The 18,967-nt window shown below is 36.9% G+C and overlaps 3 protein-coding genes and 1 long non-coding RNA gene across 6 annotated transcripts; 2 read left to right on the forward strand and 2 right to left on the reverse strand.

Moving 5' to 3' along the window:
• Positions 1–111: 111 nt before the first annotated feature.
• chp (chaoptin) lies at positions 112–8,616 on the reverse strand. Of its 3 annotated transcripts, none has more exons than XM_012370476.2 (16): positions 8,493–8,616; positions 7,688–7,955; positions 6,622–6,792; positions 5,881–6,356; positions 5,547–5,766; positions 5,157–5,467; positions 4,823–5,047; positions 4,538–4,759; positions 4,007–4,175; positions 3,172–3,704; positions 2,842–3,036; positions 2,496–2,780; positions 2,302–2,427; positions 2,109–2,222; positions 1,657–1,892; positions 112–1,413 (listed from the first exon to the last, which is right to left on the reverse strand). In XM_012370476.2, exons 2-16 carry the CDS (start codon positions 7,941–7,943, stop codon positions 1,125–1,127), a joined length of 3,828 nt encoding a protein of 1,275 aa, XP_012225899.2. In that variant the 5' UTR covers positions 7,944–7,955; positions 8,493–8,616; the 3' UTR covers positions 112–1,124. The 3 variants fall into 3 exon arrangements, with proteins under 3 accessions (XP_012225899.2, XP_012225901.1, XP_012225900.1); XM_012370478.2 differs by having other exon boundaries at positions 8,488–8,616; XM_012370477.2 differs by having other exon boundaries at positions 7,688–7,976; positions 8,488–8,616.
• On the forward strand, positions 381–1,012 carry LOC105674262 (uncharacterized; the record flags this gene model as incomplete). Its single annotated transcript, XM_012370462.2, has 2 exons — positions 381–644; positions 725–1,012. Coding segments are annotated over 2 exons (474 nt in total), but the record flags the coding sequence as incomplete, so codon positions are not given.
• LOC137001470 (uncharacterized) lies at positions 8,488–10,376 on the forward strand. The gene is made up of 2 exons (XR_010891476.1): positions 8,488–8,897; positions 9,459–10,376. It is a non-coding gene; the product is annotated as an uncharacterized lncRNA (long non-coding RNA).
• On the reverse strand, positions 8,915–18,890 carry oys (oysgedart). Its single transcript, XM_012370479.2, has 11 exons — positions 18,568–18,890; positions 13,223–13,368; positions 12,794–12,871; positions 12,300–12,391; positions 11,548–11,659; positions 11,072–11,207; positions 10,315–10,462; positions 9,996–10,201; positions 9,685–9,882; positions 9,457–9,608; positions 8,915–9,338 (listed from the first exon to the last, which is right to left on the reverse strand). Exons 1-11 carry the CDS (start codon positions 18,646–18,648, stop codon positions 9,182–9,184), a joined length of 1,506 nt encoding a protein of 501 aa, XP_012225902.1. The 5' UTR covers positions 18,649–18,890; the 3' UTR covers positions 8,915–9,181.
• Positions 18,891–18,967: the final 77 nt, after the last annotated feature.

Below are 18,967 nucleotides of genomic sequence, written 5' to 3' on the forward strand. Positions count from 1 at the left end.
GAAATATAGAAATCCTTATAGTGTTTCTATTAATCACACGCATTATGAAAAATCCATTAACGTATCAGGTAAAAGCACATCCACAATTGTAATAACAATAACAGATAGTAATAATTTTTTAAATTATTTTTTAAAACTTTATTACTCGATATTAAGATTTTAATAATAAATAAGATGTATTACTTAAATAATTATAACCGATTTTTTTAAGTTCATTATTCAACTTAATCAATAAATTACACTTCATTAATTATTATGTAAAGTATACTTAACAATTCGAAGACAACATTGTTACGCAACAAACATATAATTAAAATATGCAGACAGTGCAGATTAGAACAAATCGCATATAGTTGACATAATGCATTTAAAACGATATTTATAAAAAAACCGAAAGCACAATTGAATCATGTTGTAACATTGTAGAGAATGACGTTCTTAGAGAGGATGAACCTCAGGAGGGAAGAACGGAGCAAAGCATTTTTACCGATTGTCGAGAATATTTAGCTAATTATCAGGAATCATACGATACGCCACGTACTGAATATTCATTTGCTGCCTTAATTATAGTAATGGTTCAGGCTACCGCACGATCTCTGTGGGCTTTGATACACGTAATCATTAATGTCGTCCCCATTATCCAAGTAATTGCACAGATGTTTCTAAACTCTTCTCCGGAAAAACAAAAATAAAGAACAAACGTATCTTAAAATCTGAATTCCAGATGTTTCCCTTCATCTTAAGATTTGTGTTAGACAAAGTGATGAGCATACGCAGAACCAAGGATCTTCAACAGAAAATGGTGAAATTCGCGATACTGGCTGTGCAATTGCTCAGCGTATACATTTGCCTTATATCTATATTCGATTTCATCGTTTTTCCAATTGTACAAATGGCAGTAGGTATCGCGGTTAAATTTGTAACACGCGATTAAATTGCAATATTATAAAACATATCCTTGTCGTCCTTTAATTTTGAATTGATCCTCTTTTATACAAATATATGAGTATGTATGATATATAATCATGTTTTCTTATAAAACTATCAATATATTTTCGATATTTTTAAGAGAATTCACGAATTTGTTACGAGGATGTTTAAAAGGCAATGAAATAACGTGGTGCTCAATAAACGAAAGCTAGCATGATCGAGAACAATAAGAGAGCGAGAGTGCTTGGTGCAACAGTCTGACTCGCCACGCCCCATCCACATTCCAGTTCCGTTTTCAATGTGTTCGACAATGATGCGTTGTTCTTGTTCAAGCAGAACGTCTCGCGGATGTCATCATCCCAGCCGTTGTCCCAGCAATTAAATTCGTCGCCTTCTTCGCGTTCAAAGTTTTTGAATTCGCTGTAAGAGGTACACCGGTCCTCCTGATACTGTCTATGCTTTCTTTGCCATACTTCGATCCATCTGTGTAAAAAAAAAAAAAAAGACGTTTAGCTTTCGTTAGTTTGGATTAATGAATATATCGTAAAGAAAGAATTGCATGTATTAAAAAGTTACAAAAGTGAATTTTAAAATAAAATAAGGAATTTGAATAATTTTAAAATCAATGCTAATAATAATTGTATTATATTAAAATTCACTTTGACATTCATTCTGCAAATCTGTATTGTCGTCAGCGTTTAAGTTCTTCCACTAAATTAATCGTACCCGATATCGCAATCGCAGTTGAGGTAATTGCCCGCTAATCGGAGCTTCATCAAAAACCGTTTTCCCGGCACTCCGGGTTTAAAGCCAGACGACGGATTATGCAGTGTTCGAGTGCCGCTGTTGCGAATTTCCACGGTCACATTTCGCACTCGCTGCGCATTGCTAAATATCTCCCGCGGAATGGTCGCCACACTGGTGTTATATAATCCAAAATGAAGATGAGGATTTCGCACGCCCTAAAAAATTGCTTTCTTAATCTTTCTACTCTCAATTATATCAAACAATACTTTTATTGCAAAATTTGCAATGCATAGAGCAAGATTTTACAGTCATTCCGATTTGGAAAATTAATTTTTTCCAACTTTTGTTCGATTAACATTCATTGAGACACCTCTGGAAAACTTGATGGGAACGTGCTGATTAGAAACAAGCTGAAGATTGAGATAACTTACGCGCAGTATCTCCGGATGTATGCTCTTCAAAATTTTACCGGTCAACGTGATGTTGTACAGCTTGTAGGGCAGCTTCCCCCTCATTTCCTTCTCTAAATCAGTGTCGTTCTGAACCTGTCGCGATATTTGAATTCACTCTAAGTACAAGTCCAACTCTTATCTTATGATATTGATTCACATACACAGCGCTTACATCAATAAGCAAATGCTTCAGGCCGTGATTGTACTCCAGAATGTTAGGGAAATTGAAGTTCTTGATACCATTGTACGTGGTGATGCGCAACTTGCGGAGTTTTGTGGCCTTGCATAGCGCACCCGCCTGTAAGAACCGATCCGTGCTTCACGCTTCCGACAAAATACATCGCGAAAATGTAGCTGGAGACTCACCTCAAAGATTGACAGAGTGAGTCTTCGTATGTCCAGCTCCTCAAGACTGTCGGCCACGCCAAGGAAACTCGTGTTCGTGATGGCGGTGATGGGATTATCCGCCAGATTGAAGATCTTTAATTCCGGTAGTGTGTGAGTGATCAATGGCACCACTGTCAAATCGTTGTAACTTAAATCTAGATAGTGAAGAGACGTCAGATTCGACGACATTTCCGCAGGTATCGACGCCAACTCGTTATGCGCCAAGTACAAAGTTTGCAGTCGTCTCAGAGGCAGCTCTGGAACCTGAATCACATCGATTACTCGCTGCTCCGCGTGTCTCTCGCGTCGCTGATGAAATGCTTACACTCAAGAGAGAAATATTGCTCAGACTGAGATAGAGAAGCGTGTCCTCTAAACCGTAGAATGTTCTTCCGCGAGTTTCCAAGATGAGTTGCTTGTTGTGGCTCAGATCGAGATGAGTTAAGTGCGGTAGATCGGAAAATACACCGTCGTCCAGTCTAACAAGTCGGTTGTACGACAGATCTAGCCATACGAGACCCTGTAAAAATATATAAATACGTTGTGCAATTATTTTGCGATACTAGCTAAGTAACTTTGTACAAAACTCCAGTGAACGAAGTAGTTAATTATTGAAGATAACTGAGCGTGAAGATTTGGACTGAATCAAACTTACTCTGAGCCTGAAAATCGTGTCGGTACTATGGATTCCTGATAGGATATTCCAAGACATGTCCAAGTTCGCCAAGCTTGCGAGCGAGGTTAGCGACATACTTTTAATGGGGAGTCTTGTAAACTGATTATGCGAGAGATCAAGGCTTTCTATGTTGCAATCAATAAACATATTATCCGGCAGTGTTCTCAATTGATTATGCGACAAGTCTACGATGCGCAGCTTCTTCAAGGGCCTCAGAGCCTCTGCCGGGATGTCTGTAAGGTCGTTCCAGGAAAGAAGCAACACCTGCAGGTTCTTCGTATTTTTGAAGCAGTCAAAGTCCACCTCTGTCAAATCATTGTGTCTCAGGTCGAGCCACTGCAAGTGCGGCATGTTGCCGAAGACACCCTGGGTGACGTTCCTCAGTTGATTGTTCGACAAGTATAGATGAGTGAGCGAATACTCGACCGGTTTGAAGTAATACTTTATGATGTCGGAGATATTGTTATAGCTCAAATCTAGGACTTTGATGTTCGATTGCACGTTGCCGCCGACTAGAAATAGAGATTAAGAGAATTTGATTGATAATTTAAAAACAAAGATGAAATAATTAAATATAATATAATACTGGAGCACATCAAGCCGTCGCGGAAGTTGGTGCGAAAATTTTATTATTTTTCGTAAAAACTTATTCGTCTACATTGAGATGTGCTCCAGTATTGTATTACATTTGATAGTTATCATACGCTTTTCCCTTGTACGTATTGAGATAATTAAGTATTAAATTTGATCCATTTATTATTATTTTAGATCAAAGTTAAAGTTTCTTCTGAAAATTATAATATTGGAAACTCACTGACAGACGGGGAAGCAAAAATAGTGCTATTTATCCACAATCTCGAAATTTCATTGTGGCTAACGTTGACTTTGAATGATGACAGTGTGCCCACTTGATCGAAGGAAGCGAAATCGAATTCATTGAGCTTGTTGTATGCGAGATCGAGAAACTCAAGGTCTGGCAGATTCTGAAATATCACATACATTAATTCCAAATTAAATTCAATTAACTATCAATATTCATAGAATAATTTAACACTAAAAATAATATTAAATTTTGGTTATATAATTGAGTTTAATTAAGCCTAAAAAAATCTAATTAAATGTGGCAAATTTTATTCTAAACTTAAATCGTCTTCAATAAAGATTTACCTTCTGATTAATTTTCAAAATTTTAAACATGCAGTGCTGTCGCTATAAATTTCTTTGCTGAAGAATAATTATCTTTAAATTTCACGTTAATTGTACGGCTAAAAGAACATCCAAACGTCTTAGCGTACCATGTATAACGTCTGCCGTGAATCATATATTCGTATATGTATTAAATTACTTGAAAGGCTTCATCAGTGATGTCTCTAATCTTGTTGCCGCGTAAGTTGATATACTTAAGTCGGTTCATATTCATGAAGGTCCGCCTTTCAATTTTCTCGACGGCGTTGTCCTCCAGATTGATCGTCATCAGAGCTAACAGATCGACAAACGTGTGGGTTTGCAGGCCCCTCACTTGATTGAATGCAAAATTGATCTCTTCTAGCGTGGAATGGATGTCGCCCTGCGAATCGTACGATTCCCTTATCATATAAGACAAGCGATGTCGCAAAAATGGACGACTTACCTGAAAGGTCCCTTTTGGTATATTGTCGATTTCGTTATCTTGGAGCTCGATGCGCTTGATCCTCTTCAGGAAGTGGAACGACGTGGCGGGCAAGGAACGAATTTTGTTGTTACTGAAGTCGAGATATTGTAGATTCGTCAGCGATTTAAGCGGCCGGCTTGGTATTTCGGAAATCGAAGAGGATAAGCCATGAGACATCCTCAACGTCAATAAAGAATGACCCACCTGTACGCAAGGAAAAACATGTTTATTGCAAATTTTATTTTCTGTTATTTTAAGTTAGATTTTAGAAAACAACCTTTGGATAAAATGGAATAGAGAAATAAGAATCTACCTCTGAGAAAGCATCGTCGTCTATCGTCGATATCGAATTTTCGGAGAAATCAAGATACTTGATTCCGCGAACGTGCGTGAAAGCGTGATTCTTGATGGCGTTCAAATTACTATGAATTATCCGCAGCTCCTTGATGTCCATGCCGAATTCATGAAAGTCATTCGGCGACAAAGTCGGCTGCGGCATTCTAGAGATTGAAAGGAAGCGCAGGTTTCTCATTTGTCGTAGATCTTGAAGGGATATCAGGCTGTTCTGCTTGCCGCTGAGATCCAAGTTGTATAAGGAATACTGGAAGCCGTTGAAGACCTCGGCTGAAAGCACGCATTACAAGAATAATACCCTGCTTCAGGCAGTCGATCGTGAAACGCGAGATTGTAAGTTATCATTTACTTGGCGGAAACGTGTCGATGCGATTCTCGCGGAAGACGAGCGTACGCAGGAAGTCGAACTCCTGGAACAGCCGGTTGGGCAGGGCGGTTATGTTGTTACCCGAGACGTCCAACAACTCGAGCGACGACTCCAAGCCGGCGAAGTTCACCGAGTTGACCTCCAGCAGATCGCAGTCGCTCAAGTACAGCTCGCGAATGCGCGAGTCTCTGAACGCGCCCTCCTTTAATCGCGCACATACATTCGATTATCAATCGCTATCGTCTAAATAGTTTACGTGTCTTCTACAAGCTTACGCTGTTTAGCATCGATTTGGAGCTTTGCTTCGATATCGTACCTCGATCACCGTCAGAGGATTGCCGCTGAGATACGTGCGATTGACTTTGAAAAAGTGTCGAAAATCACCGGGCGCCAGAGTCTCGATCTGATTGTAGTCCAGCTGCAGCACATCCAAGGACATCTGCACGCCCATGATCTCGGGCTCTTGTTGAGCCTGCAGCATCTTCGAGATCCTGTTGTAGCTGAGATTGAGGATCTTCATGCGCTTCAACTGGGACAGCTGGGCGTACGGCACGTGCGTCAGCTGGTTGTCATTTAGGTAAAGGTGTGTCAAGTGGGCCATCCCGTCTCTGAACACCGACGGATCGATCTCCTTCAGGTTGTTCTCCCGCAGATCGAGGACCTCTAGATACGCGAGACCAGCGAAGGCGTCGGCCGGCAGCTTTTCGATCGCGTTGCGACCGAGACGTAGAGTCTGCAGTGAGTTTTCCAAGCCGCGCCAATTCTCCGGAGCGACGCGGGAGATCTTGTTGCCTGTGCAAAATGGCGTGAACATCGAAAAAGTTTTAGAAAAGTTTTAGAAAGTTTTACTGTTTGATATAATATTAAAACTATAACAAATAGTAAAATTCTTTGGTACTTTGTATTAAATTATCACAAATCTTGGCAAATATTTTGACTGCTAAGAAATTTAAAAAATTTTAAAATTATTAGAAATGTTAGTAAAGATCTCTGTGACATGCCTTTAAGTTAATGCAGCTGCATAGTTAATTTGATCCGATTGTTGAGAGTGAATTACCTGTGAGTTCGAGAAGCCGCAACTTTTGCAGATGTCTGAAGGATTTGCTCGGTACATTCGCGAGTTGATTATAGGACAAATCGAGCTCCCATAATGATCTCTCGAGACCTACAAAGGCTTCGTCTGGAATGTCCGCCAGAGGATTATGCTTGATCTGCAGCTTGTAGAGACCTAAAAATGCATAACAATTATGTACGTCAGCGTCCTGGATTCATTATAATTTATTTGTAGTTCAAAATTGGTATTTGTAACTAAAAACATGTATCAAAAAATTGACGTTTTAATGATTAAAGAATCTGCTTAAACCCATACAGCACACAAAGATTGCATACACATTGCATCAATCTTTCATCGCAATGTTGCAATATTGCAAATTCACTGCAAAATGTTGTTGCATCATTGCTGTGGGATTGCAGCAACGTTAAAATGTCCGCTTTTAGGAAGATTGTAACGAAATATTACAGTAATATTGCAATGTAATGAATTTGCAATAATGCATTGTTATTGCAATCTTAGAATAATGTTGCATATATTTTTATTTATTCGGACATTTATCTGTCCGATTTTTGAACAATCAGTTCAATATCTGAATTCCCTGTGTTGAGGTCGTATCAGAAAAATTAAACTGATAAAAATAATTACTATGTCTTTAATCTTACTAGCCACTCTTTGCAAATTTCATATAATCATCATGACTAAAACTTAAATACGAAATAGATTTTGCAACGCGCGTTGCATAGCGGTAAACGAACGAACTAGCGATTACCGAATATTGCTATTGCAATGTTATTGGAATGTTGCTGTCACATTCTCATGAAATATTACAATTACAGGTTGCAATAATGTCTCAACAATATTACATTGCAACTTGCAAGATTGTAACATTGCTGCAATGTAATTGCAATGTTCTGTGCTGTATGGGAATAGAAAAATATCAAAAAATAAAAATAAAAAATCTTTCTCTTTTTCTTTATCACTTAAAATTAGTTCTTAGCGATAAAAGATCAGGTATATACAAGTTTTTCACAATTCTCCACTTTATCATTGCTTTAATTCAGCCACACACCTGTGTTCATGAAGTACTGCGGCTGCAGAAATCTGAGTCCATTGTTCTCCAGCTGCAGCATGAACACTTTGGACGAGTTAATCGGTTGTGGTATTCGCGGCATCGGCACATTGTAGCATGCCACGATGCCCAGATCCGGTATAGCCTTCGAGCAAGTGCAGAGCGGATTGAAGAAGCACGGCGGATATTGGACCGGCAGCTCGTGCATCCGCACCACGGACGCCCACATCATCAGCAGCAGAGTGATTATCAGCATGGCGTAGGCGACCTTCACCAAAGTAAAGAGCTTCTGCAAATCGTCGATGTTGCATCAAAGGTGCATCGGATTCGCTTCAAAGCGCGACACGCGACGAAGAAAAATAAATGTCTTGAGTGTAGTTATGATTTCCATCAAATGTAAAAGTGATGTGAGCGTAAATATGTAGAATGTATTGACGTACCGCTTTTAGTGTGCCAAATCAATTACTTTACCCTTCCTATTTTCCTCGTAAATCATTGATTAAGCGAATAATTATCACCACTTTGGACATTTGCGTTCTTATCGATATTTCGTAATTTTGCCATCGTTTTTATTTTGAACAAATCTTCTCCAAAATGGGAAGAGAAAAAGCAAATTCTAGAATTTATCGATTTTCGACAGAAAAACGCCATGTTTTTCAGCTTATCATTCATAAAATAGGCTATGATACTTTGCGTCTTAATAATCATTATTTCTCGTGAAATAGTAAAGTAAATAAATAGAAGTTCTCGATAGTTGCGGTAGGAAGATCGTATTTGAAACAATAATCGACAGATTTTACCATACTCTTTTGGCTCCGTGAGATTTCTGCGCACTGCGTTCTGCAAGGGTGATCCTGAACAACAAAACAGCGACTGTTCGCGGGAGTTGAACGTTGCTCGTGCAATAAGGCTTCGCGTGTGCGCTGACAGTCTCGGTGCTTCTCTTTACTCAATTAGAAACAGGATATTCCATTAGGCGGCGATCGAATAAAGCTATTCGCACAAAGCCATTTAACTCGTCGCGGTCAGTAATTATATTTGAACAGTGCGGAATAACATCTTTGCGTCCGCTACGATTACGCATCCGATGATGTATCACTGAAATCTCCCTTCAGACCAATAATTTTGGTATTGCGATATTATCTTGACCTAGTTTCGTCCGTAAATATTCGTTTTATCTTTTTTGTTCGAATGGTGATGAATGGGAAAGGTAAATAGAAGACGGAATCATAGATAAAACGGCCATGTATTTAGGCGAAATACAAAATTTCTCCATCAAATTTATCCATCATATATAAAAACGATACGTTGATTTCGGTAATGTTTGACATAAAACATGTGCGCGCGAAACATTATCGATAGACTTTCACATCTGTAATGCGCTGTAACAAGAAATATTGTATATAGATGTACATATACATATATTTATATATAATATATATATTAAAAACATTCATAAAAAATATCATCTTTCGTAACGTCGCGATCAGAAGACTACATTGTTTTGTGCGCGTTTCCGTTGCTGACCGCATCGGAAAGATCAGTCTCGGTCTTCGCAGCCGACCGCTTGTGCGTCTTTCGCGACAGTCCCAAGCGGGGCGGAAGTAATATTGCGACCAAACCCAATAAATGCGGGAGCAGGTACAAGTACCTAACAACAAACACAAATGCGTTAATAAAAGGCTGGAATTAGGAAATCTTTACAAGTTTTAGATTTTTTTCCATATCAAAGATTACATGCACAATCATTGACTTTAATAATGACTTACAGGTACACTTTGACGCTTGGCACGAACTCCAACAGTACGAAGCTGAACGTCATATAGGCCATTACAATCCTCGTCGTTATGATTGTTAATATATCATAAAGGAACTTCTTTCGTTGAGAATCAAGAAACAATGGCCGGATATGACGACGGATCTGTCAAGAGCGTAAATAAAAATTAGCGATCTGACTTATTCATAATTTGTAGACCGAAGCGTATGGTTATACTAACAGAGCGCGCCGCAACAGTGAAGAATGCTCCGCTCGCAAACGTGAGGTAATAGCCGGGATAGAAACCATGCCAGACAGCGGAAAGAGTGTATGTGTAGAGAATTTTGTTGCGGCCACTTCGTTCGTACATGATCGATCGAAGCCACAAATTTGTGCCCTTGTTCCAGCTGTCGATGCTATCTCTAAGATTAACCGACGTCTGAAAATCGAAGCGTGATTTCAGATAAGTCCCGCTACGTTGACAGCCAATAGTGCTTTGAAATTTTTTTCTCTACTATTTTTGTTCACTTGTAAACGGCAAATATATTGTACCTCAAATTTCCAAACGTCGACATTAGATATTAAATCCCAATTCGCGTTGCCACGCTCGTCGTAACCGTTGAATCCGAGACCGGAACTGTTGCATATGGCATCGGCGAACAACCACGCGTAATAGTACTTAAAGCGTACGAGCATGGTTGCCACTATTAAGTACCATATTTTGTAAAGCATACTTGTGTTTTTCAGGAAACCGTCCTCTGAAAGAAATATGTATTCTTTTAATCAAAAAGAGAGAGAGAGAGAGAAAGAGAGAGAGAGAGAGAGAATTATACAAATAGTAAGAGACTGAGAATGGAAAATTCGAACGTACCTTTTACCCGCTGTATTGGATAAGTTGGAATAAATGTGATGAATATAATAGCGCATGCTAAACTCATTGTGACTTTCTTCACGACAATCAAAGTAGGCGATGGCTCTAAAATAATCTCCTTTTCTTTGGTATTTTTGTCGTAGAAACCCTAAAATCAAAAATCATTATTTCTACTTATTTCAGTTTTAATAAAACTTGAATATTTATTCAGTGGAATAATCAATGTATTGAAGGTAGTTGTCTCGCAGTCTTTTTTTTAGTCTAAAAGTTAAGTCTTTCAAAAAAAAGTTTAAAAAAAAAACTCAAATAATGAAGTTTAGATATCGTGACACATTATTTAATTTATTATACGAACAATTTATTACTAAAAAGGATCAATCGAAAGTTTAATAATAATTTCAAAGTAATTAATAAATTAATTTCTCAGATATTACAATTCAATAAAGATATAGCGAAAATTTTGATCAATTTGTAAGAAGTTTATTTTGCGAGGCAACTACCTTAACGTAAGTGATAAAAGGATTTTGATTTATTGAGAAATTCTTGATATCATGTGCTTTCGACTTATATTACTTATATATTACCAAACATTACGCTGCATTATATATTATATAAATAACAAAATTTCTGGCAAGTTCTGCGAAGCTGGCAAGTGTGCAATTTACGACATTAAGCTACGTCACCACTGCTTTTTATTTTAAGAGAAAGAACGCATTCTAAAAGAATCAGCATAGTACATCAACACCAATGTTCTTACCGCTAAAGATTTCGCGCCAGGCAAATGATGTCCGTGTATAAAATCGATGTAATCGCGATAAACTATCACTGGGCCAGCCATCAGTGCTTGAAAGTGAAAGACGTAGCTAAAATATTCCAACGTGGTTGGCATTTTCCTGCAAAATTAAACATTGAATATAATACTTTTCTGTGATGTCGTATTGTTATAAATAATAAAATTCGAGAATATTCACGTGTTCCGTTTGCGCCGTTTCATTAACGTTTCATTTCTGTCAAGAAATTTCGAGAAATCTGTGTCAAAATCGAAAGTCAATTTTCCTTCAGATATATGCTTGTATTTCCTACGCTTTACGCATGATTGAATTTTAATGTCGAAAAACAGTTGCCTTTGCAGTCGCCTATCAGTCTCGCAGTGCTTTACGTTCTTGATGTTTTTTTATGCTCGATATAAATAACGCCGCGCGCGGGGCCCGTTTAAAGAGTACGTGCACTCACTGTACAGCCTGATAACGCTGCATCGGTGTCAACTCCTCTTCGCGTCGCGTTAGCCCATCGTGAATGTTGTACGCTAGACTAGTTACTTTCTGCGTTATAACCATGAGAGGACCTGAAAAGGACATACATGTTACAAAAGCGACGAGAATAATAACCACGACTTATCGCGGTAACGCCGAAACATTGCAAACGAAGCGCATTGGTGTGCGCACAATAGCAGAATATAATAGACGCTCAATAGTCAATATCGCATGCATATGCATTCGGAATATCACGCTGAATGCGGCTCAATTTATAAAACGCCGTTTGTAACGAGATAACGGAAGTGGATTTATAAGCGGAATAATCGGTAGGAAGAATTCAAGTGCGCAAAATTGATATTGAAAAATCGTTGCATCCGGTCGTAAGATTTGTGTTATCGGATGCTTTGAAAGAATATAAAAATGTCTTATCACTTCCGTATTATTAGTTGACTTAAGATGTCGTAAAATGTTTATGCAGCAACGCTTGCAAAAACATTGATCAGTAGCGTGTATATTTATGTATTGTAATTTATAAAAATTGATACATTCATAACAAATATTTTTCTATATTTAGAAGAATTTTAATTAAACTTTCTTCCATTTAAATTCTTCGTCGATTATTGCGCGGCGTAAATCGAAAGTTATAGAGAATAAGCTAACATTTTTTTTTTCAAATGCAAAAAATCAAATTGGTGAATTAAGCTGAGCGAGATTATGAGTTGAACGCACCGGTGATGTCGAGCGTGTACGAGCCGTAATCATAGATCTGTCGATGAAAGTGAATGCACGATAAGTAGATCAACGCTACTGCGAGGACGACCCTGAAACACATTCAAACGGACGGGAGTCAAGTTCGTGCAGCCATCATCGTTGGTCATCGCGCGATTTGCGCTGGGTCAAACGTGGTTAATTCGACAATAAGCGCGTGATTCGTCACGCGATGAATGCAAACGATCGTGCAAAGTGTGTTTTTTTCCTTGCACTTTATCTGGCCTTGTTAATACTGTAACAAGCGTGCGATATCACAGTGATACTTTGCTTCTTTTTTAAATTAATTAAGCGTGAGATGTTGTTGTCGATTCCAATAAAGCGTGAGATTGATTTTTGTCCATTAAAAATAATTTTTAAAAACAAACGGATTATCATCGCGTTATGTTAAATATTATAATTAACGATTAATACCACGCTTGAATATTCAAGGCATGTATTTATATTTAAATTACCTCTGCATGTTATGTGGATTTTGTGTGCGTATCGCTATGTAACACAGCGCGGGAAGACCAGCGAGATGAATTGCTTGCCTGGAAAAATATTGATAATTCAACGTTGAACCTTCTTGTTAAAATAGTCGCATACTCGATAGCGCAATGCAAAACAATTGCGATTGCAAAAATTAAAAAGAATTGTATGACTCGGAACGGAATCGCGTATCGAATGCTCGCTTGCTTGTTTGCCTGCAATTTCATAAAACTAGATGGACGTTAAATCTTGGAATATAATTAATTCAGATAATGTATTGTTGCAGAAAAACTTGTAGAGCACAAGTGAAAATCTCTTCAAATCGTACAGTTATTTTGGATTACAATATCATTTCGTACAAGATAAAAAAATTTCCATACTTTTATGTACAATAAGTGGGAATGTGGACCTACCTGCCGAAACAAAAATATCCAAGAGCAAGGCCAATAGTGAGGCCGTAGACATGTCTGGCAGCTGGACTGGCGGCGATGGGACTCAAAGATGATCTTAATAATCCGGCTAGTATAAGCGCTGTGAATTGCGTCAAGACGAAATTTACCTGCATAACAGAAGAAACGGATTCGATCAGCGCTGCACTTTCTTCAATCCTTCATATATTTTAACAATAATTTATATAAAATACTTAATTTTTATGATTATATAATTTGTAAAATTTGTACAGAGTGTAATCTCTCTTTCTTTCTTCCTCCCCTATTTTAAATTTAACAAAAATTAGAAGTACATCGAAACAGGTGTACACGAGTGCGAGAATGTTTCTTTTTTTAGTATCATTCAAGCCCAAGTAGAAACCTGTTGTAGAAGAAAGCCTGGCCCTGAATATTTTTCCCCGAATATAGCTTGGATCTGTCCGGAAAATTTAGCTTGGATCCATGTGAAATGGAGAACGGCATGGACGAATCCTTTATCTAAAATGTACCCAAATCCAGGCTTGTTTCCAGTTCTTCTTAGAAATTATCCTGGAATCCCCGGGAGCCCTAGGGATCCCTAGGGCCCCCGTTAGAATAACCTGAAGGTTCAGAATAAAAATACTGGTTTTTCCCTGATCGGACCAGGCTAGATCCAGGAAAAAGACAGATAGATATTTTTTAACCAAAACCTGGGAAAAATCGTGGAAAATTTACAGCGAGAAGCCAGAACCCGTTTGGATTTTCCAAGCTAATATTTCCCATACGGGGCCCGTATATATTCAGGGAAGATCGAGGGAAATTTCTACCTCGGAGTAATAGAAGTTTTCAATCCTTATTCAAATTCTCTTAATCGAAATGTAAGTAGAAATTACCAATAAATACGCCGAGGCAATTCCAACACAGCTAACAATGTTCATAACATATGTTCGATGCGTCTCAAGCTAAATCAGAAGTTGTTTAATCAGAATAAAATTACAAATATCAAAGTTTAAAAAAAGACACAGAGAGGGGCAGTGGAGAGAGAGAGGAGAGAGGGAGGAGGGGGGAGAGAGAGAGAGAGAGAGAGAGAGAGAGAGAGAGAGAGAGAGAGAGAGAGAGAGAGAGAGAGAGAGAGAGAGAGAGAGAGAGAGAGAGAGAGAGAGAGAGAGAGAGAGAGAGAGAGAGAGAGAGAGAGAGAGAGAGAGAGAGAGAGAGAGAGAGAGAGAGATGTACGCAATTCCTACAAAGTAGATGTGCGAGTTTAATATTATTTCAATAAAACCAATAAAGATAGATAAGAAAATTATCACATATGTATTTAGTATCTAAGAGACAGAGATAAGATATATCATTTTGCTTAAACGTAATAATTAATTACTGTAATTAAATAAAATAATAAATTATGGCAGAAAAAGTTTCACTGATTTCCATAATCAGAACGAATCAAAAGTCAAATAAATTGAAGAATTTTCGCTGATTTGAAAAATTCTTATTTTTTCAAACATTATTCTAATTAATATTTATGTGATCGATAGTTCAAAGTTATTATTTATAAATAACAATATTATTACTTACAACATTAACAATTACAGTGAGTTATTAGCAGATCATAAGCTGTTATCTTTTATAATTGGAATTTATTAGGAGCTGAAATAAACAAATCTCATCCATCATTAGTGACATCCGTGACATTAAATTAAACGTTTCAGATGTGAAGATCCCGTGATCGGACAAACAATGTTTACATTTTTTCGCGTTAGAAAGTAATTGAAATTACAGCAAGATTGATAATTTCGAAGTGAAAGTCAAGCCTTTTTCATGCGCATCTTAACGGGACTTGCACTTCGCAGGTTCGTTCTACTGCTAAACATCGCTAAGATCTGCGAGACGAGGTCATTGATCCTTCCACCGGCTCTTATAATGCGTACTGCGCTAGATTAAACAACATTCCCTTTGTTCCTTGCTACTGACAGTGAGTCCTTATTTACAAAACTGGGTATGTAGCACATTTAGATCGGGTTATCACCAACTTCGCGTCTACAAACAGAGATATCTAAAATACTCGGCTGTTATTCAGCTAGCGAAAACTATTGAGATTTATGCGAATATTTTAGCAGAGTTATAAAGGAAAAAAAATATTATAATGAATAATGCAGAGATGCGTAAGTTCTTTCAACGTGAAACCTTTCAAAATTTTTATGTTTTTTATCTATATAATTTTTCTCCTAAGACACTATTCGAACAACGAAGAATGTAAATGTAATAACAAATTAAAAAAGTTCACTACTCCGGTAGAATTTAATTAAGCCTTAAGAATTCAGAAATATATTCCAAAGAATTCTAAAAATAAATTGCAAACGTACAGCCAATATGTCCCCTCTGGAATACATCACAATTAAATGCGCCAATGAATACATGCCATTGTTAAATATACAATTGTTAACGAAGTCATTTAGCATGCGCAAAAAAAAAAATGTTAAATTCTTCGGCGTTTATGCTTGAGGCTTTCTCCTAATAATTTTATTTTACGGCTAATGAGATAAAAATCAATTTTTTACTTTTATTGAACATTTTTATTTTAACAGCTGATCACGTTTCGAGGCGCATAACTGCCTAGATTAAGAAGAGGCGATAAAGGTTGTCGCTAAAAATAGAGAACGAAACGTATTTCCGCACACATGTCGATTATTCTCGAAGGAGTGGTCACCACATAAAAAAATCCTACCGCTCATTACGAGCCGTGTTACGATCGTACAATTACTTTCGTTCTCGTCGGGAAACGGACGTAACTCTATCGTTCTGATTTTTCTCACAAACTCGCCGTTACATGTGACTGCTCGTAAAAACCATATAGCGGCGTAATAAATCTTTTTATTACCTGTTGCGTTTGTTTGTTCGAACGCTGTTGTCGCTATTCTACTGTATTGTACGCTCAAATTATTCAGTCGCTTCTTGTAACAAAAGGTGCGAAAAAATACTTCTTTAGGATGATCTAAGCCATTGTTTGCTAATTTTTATGAACTTTTACTGAGCATTAAAAGTAAAGACCGTTATAAAACGCTATAACAATATATTAATGAAGATCATACATCAATAGTATTCACTCTATCAAAATGACTAATTTTAGTACGCGGTCAATGTCGAGTCTAATCTGGCAATCCAAGGCAAAATTCATTTGTGAATTGATCTAAATCAAATGAGAATATCGGCGTAGTAGTTTTATCATCGCGTAAATTGACCTTTTCTTATCGCCTATACGCGGATTTCTTATCATCTACATTGTTGCGCGCCACTTTTAAATGAGATAAAATGTTGTAATTTTATTAAAAAAATTAACATATCGGTCTTTATACGATAATTCCACTTAACTGTTTGCTGAGATAAACAGAAATAGACAAATGTGATGATTCGCAATAAAATCTAGAGTGCTGAGTAAAGTATACAATTGCATTGTTTCTTTTGGCAATTAATTATATCAAAGTAATAATATATTAATAATAAAATCAACAAAATTGTCGTATATATTAACTTTTCAAAAAAACCTGTCGTATATATATTAACTTTTAAAAAAGTTGTCGTATATATTAAAACCTTTCAAAAAATGCTGTGTATATTAAAATTATAAAAAAGTATGATATCAGGAAATGTGCGCCAAAAATTTAATCAAATTAAAAAAATTTTTATTTAAAAATGCAAAAAAAACTTGGCGCTGCTACATTGAACTACATGTTAATTTACATGATGTCAATTAATCATGCCAATTATTATATTATTATTCATTTTCATTGCTTTATAATATCTGAAGGTGTAGCAGCGCCAAGTTTTTTTTGCATTTTTAAATAAATATTTTTTTTATTTTGATTAAACTTTTCAATATTTCTTCATTTTCTGATTAAATATTTTTTTTTTTTTTAAATGTATTTATCTTTTAATTATATATAGTATATAGTATATAGTATATATAATATATAGTATATAGTATATATAGTATAGTATATATAATATAATATAGTATACGTAAAATATAGTAAATATAACTTATCGCTTTTAAATTTTTCACGACACGAATTGGAGTTTTTAAAATTACAATATTATATATATTTCTGCATTTTTTAAATTTTAATTTTTAATTATTTTTATTTTCTTTAAATAAAAATTGAATAATTAAAAGTTCAATGGAAAATCACCTTCTTCCTATCGAAAGTTTTCTATGAGAAAGTTTCTCTCCATTAATTATTTTTGTAGCATTGAATAATGCAAGTGGAAGAATTCAACGGGAAATACATGTAGGATGATTCAATAAAATTAGAGATTAACTTGACACTTGTTCTGTTTTTAATAACGAGCAGAGTTTTTTCCTAAGATAAAAATGTGCATTTGTCATTGTCATACCACTTATTACGTCGTAACACATTCTCAACACTTCGATCTCTAAGTTTACGTCATCGGCTACTTTATAATTCGCAGTGCATTTTATTACAGTTATACGAGCGATGGAATATTTCGTATACAAACGACACAAATTTTCATTTTTCTTCACCATTCCTGTCTCCGTATTACGTATGAACGTGAGACTTGAATTTATGTAAAATACGAAATTCGATGTAAATAAGTATGTTTTCTCGTCAAATCTAACAAGTACAATCGATTATTCAAATCAAACCAGCCGAGAAACATTGACATAAGTTCAATTGGTAAGACTATTCACGTCGATGACTAAAACTATTATTTGATTATCAAAAACATTAAAATTATGTTAAATATATGTAAAATAGATGTAAAAATATATAATTCTACATAAATGCGTAGTTTTCCATAAAACCTTGTCTTTTTATAACTGCATGAAAAAACCTTATATTTATACAGAAAGAAATATAAACTTTGTTGCTCGACATTAATTGGTTATTCAAATGAATGCAACTGACTACAAAAACGTAGCATTATAATGATGCATCAAGGGTATCTAGCATCATATACATACAAACGTAATTGCATCATCTAATGCGTTACAATTACTAATGTTGCGCGATTCTTTTCAAATACAGTCTCTTGTATATAGTTACTAAAACAACTCGTGCTCCTTCATCGCCTCGTGACATTTTCGTTATTTATATAATCCAAATAAAATATGATGACAGAAAAGGTCTTTTTAAAAATATAATGAAATAAATTATGCATAAATGAACTTAATTACGAGGAGCATAATGACACGGAAAAGCGTGAGACAGAGATCCTCCGGCGATCGATAACTCCCTGTTGCTGCCCGGGAATCTCGCCCGGAGGATAGCGGCATGCGAAAATGACGCTGAATCGCGTGTTGTGATGGTGTTTCACGGCGTCCGGTGTCTTACCTGGTCGATTGGCAAGCCGACGTAATCCGACAGCCAGGAGAAGGTGCGAAAGCCGTCGTAATGCTCCATGGTCGCGGCCATTATCAAGGACCCGCCGAAACAGTCGAAATGTTATGGGGAGCGCGATCGCGGAATACGCGAGGCGGGCCACGAGGCAGCACGAGAGCGATACGCGGGCGATTAGCGATGATTCAGTCTCTACGTCAAGCAATCAAATGCGTGATCACCAGCTATATATACGAACTTGTAACGTGCACGTACGGACGGGCGATTACAAACTGAATCGCAGCGCACGCCGGCTGCGTTGCGTTGCCGGCATCGGCGAAGATGCCTGCTTGCGTCGCGCCGTGCGATTGTTGCGAACCAATCGCTCGCGAGCGTGGACCGAAATAGTGGTGGA

The sequence above is a fragment of the Linepithema humile genome, chromosome 8 (assembly GCF_040581485.1).
Source record: "Linepithema humile isolate Giens D197 chromosome 8, Lhum_UNIL_v1.0, whole genome shotgun sequence".
Lineage (NCBI taxonomy): Eukaryota > Metazoa > Arthropoda > Insecta > Hymenoptera > Formicidae > Linepithema > Linepithema humile.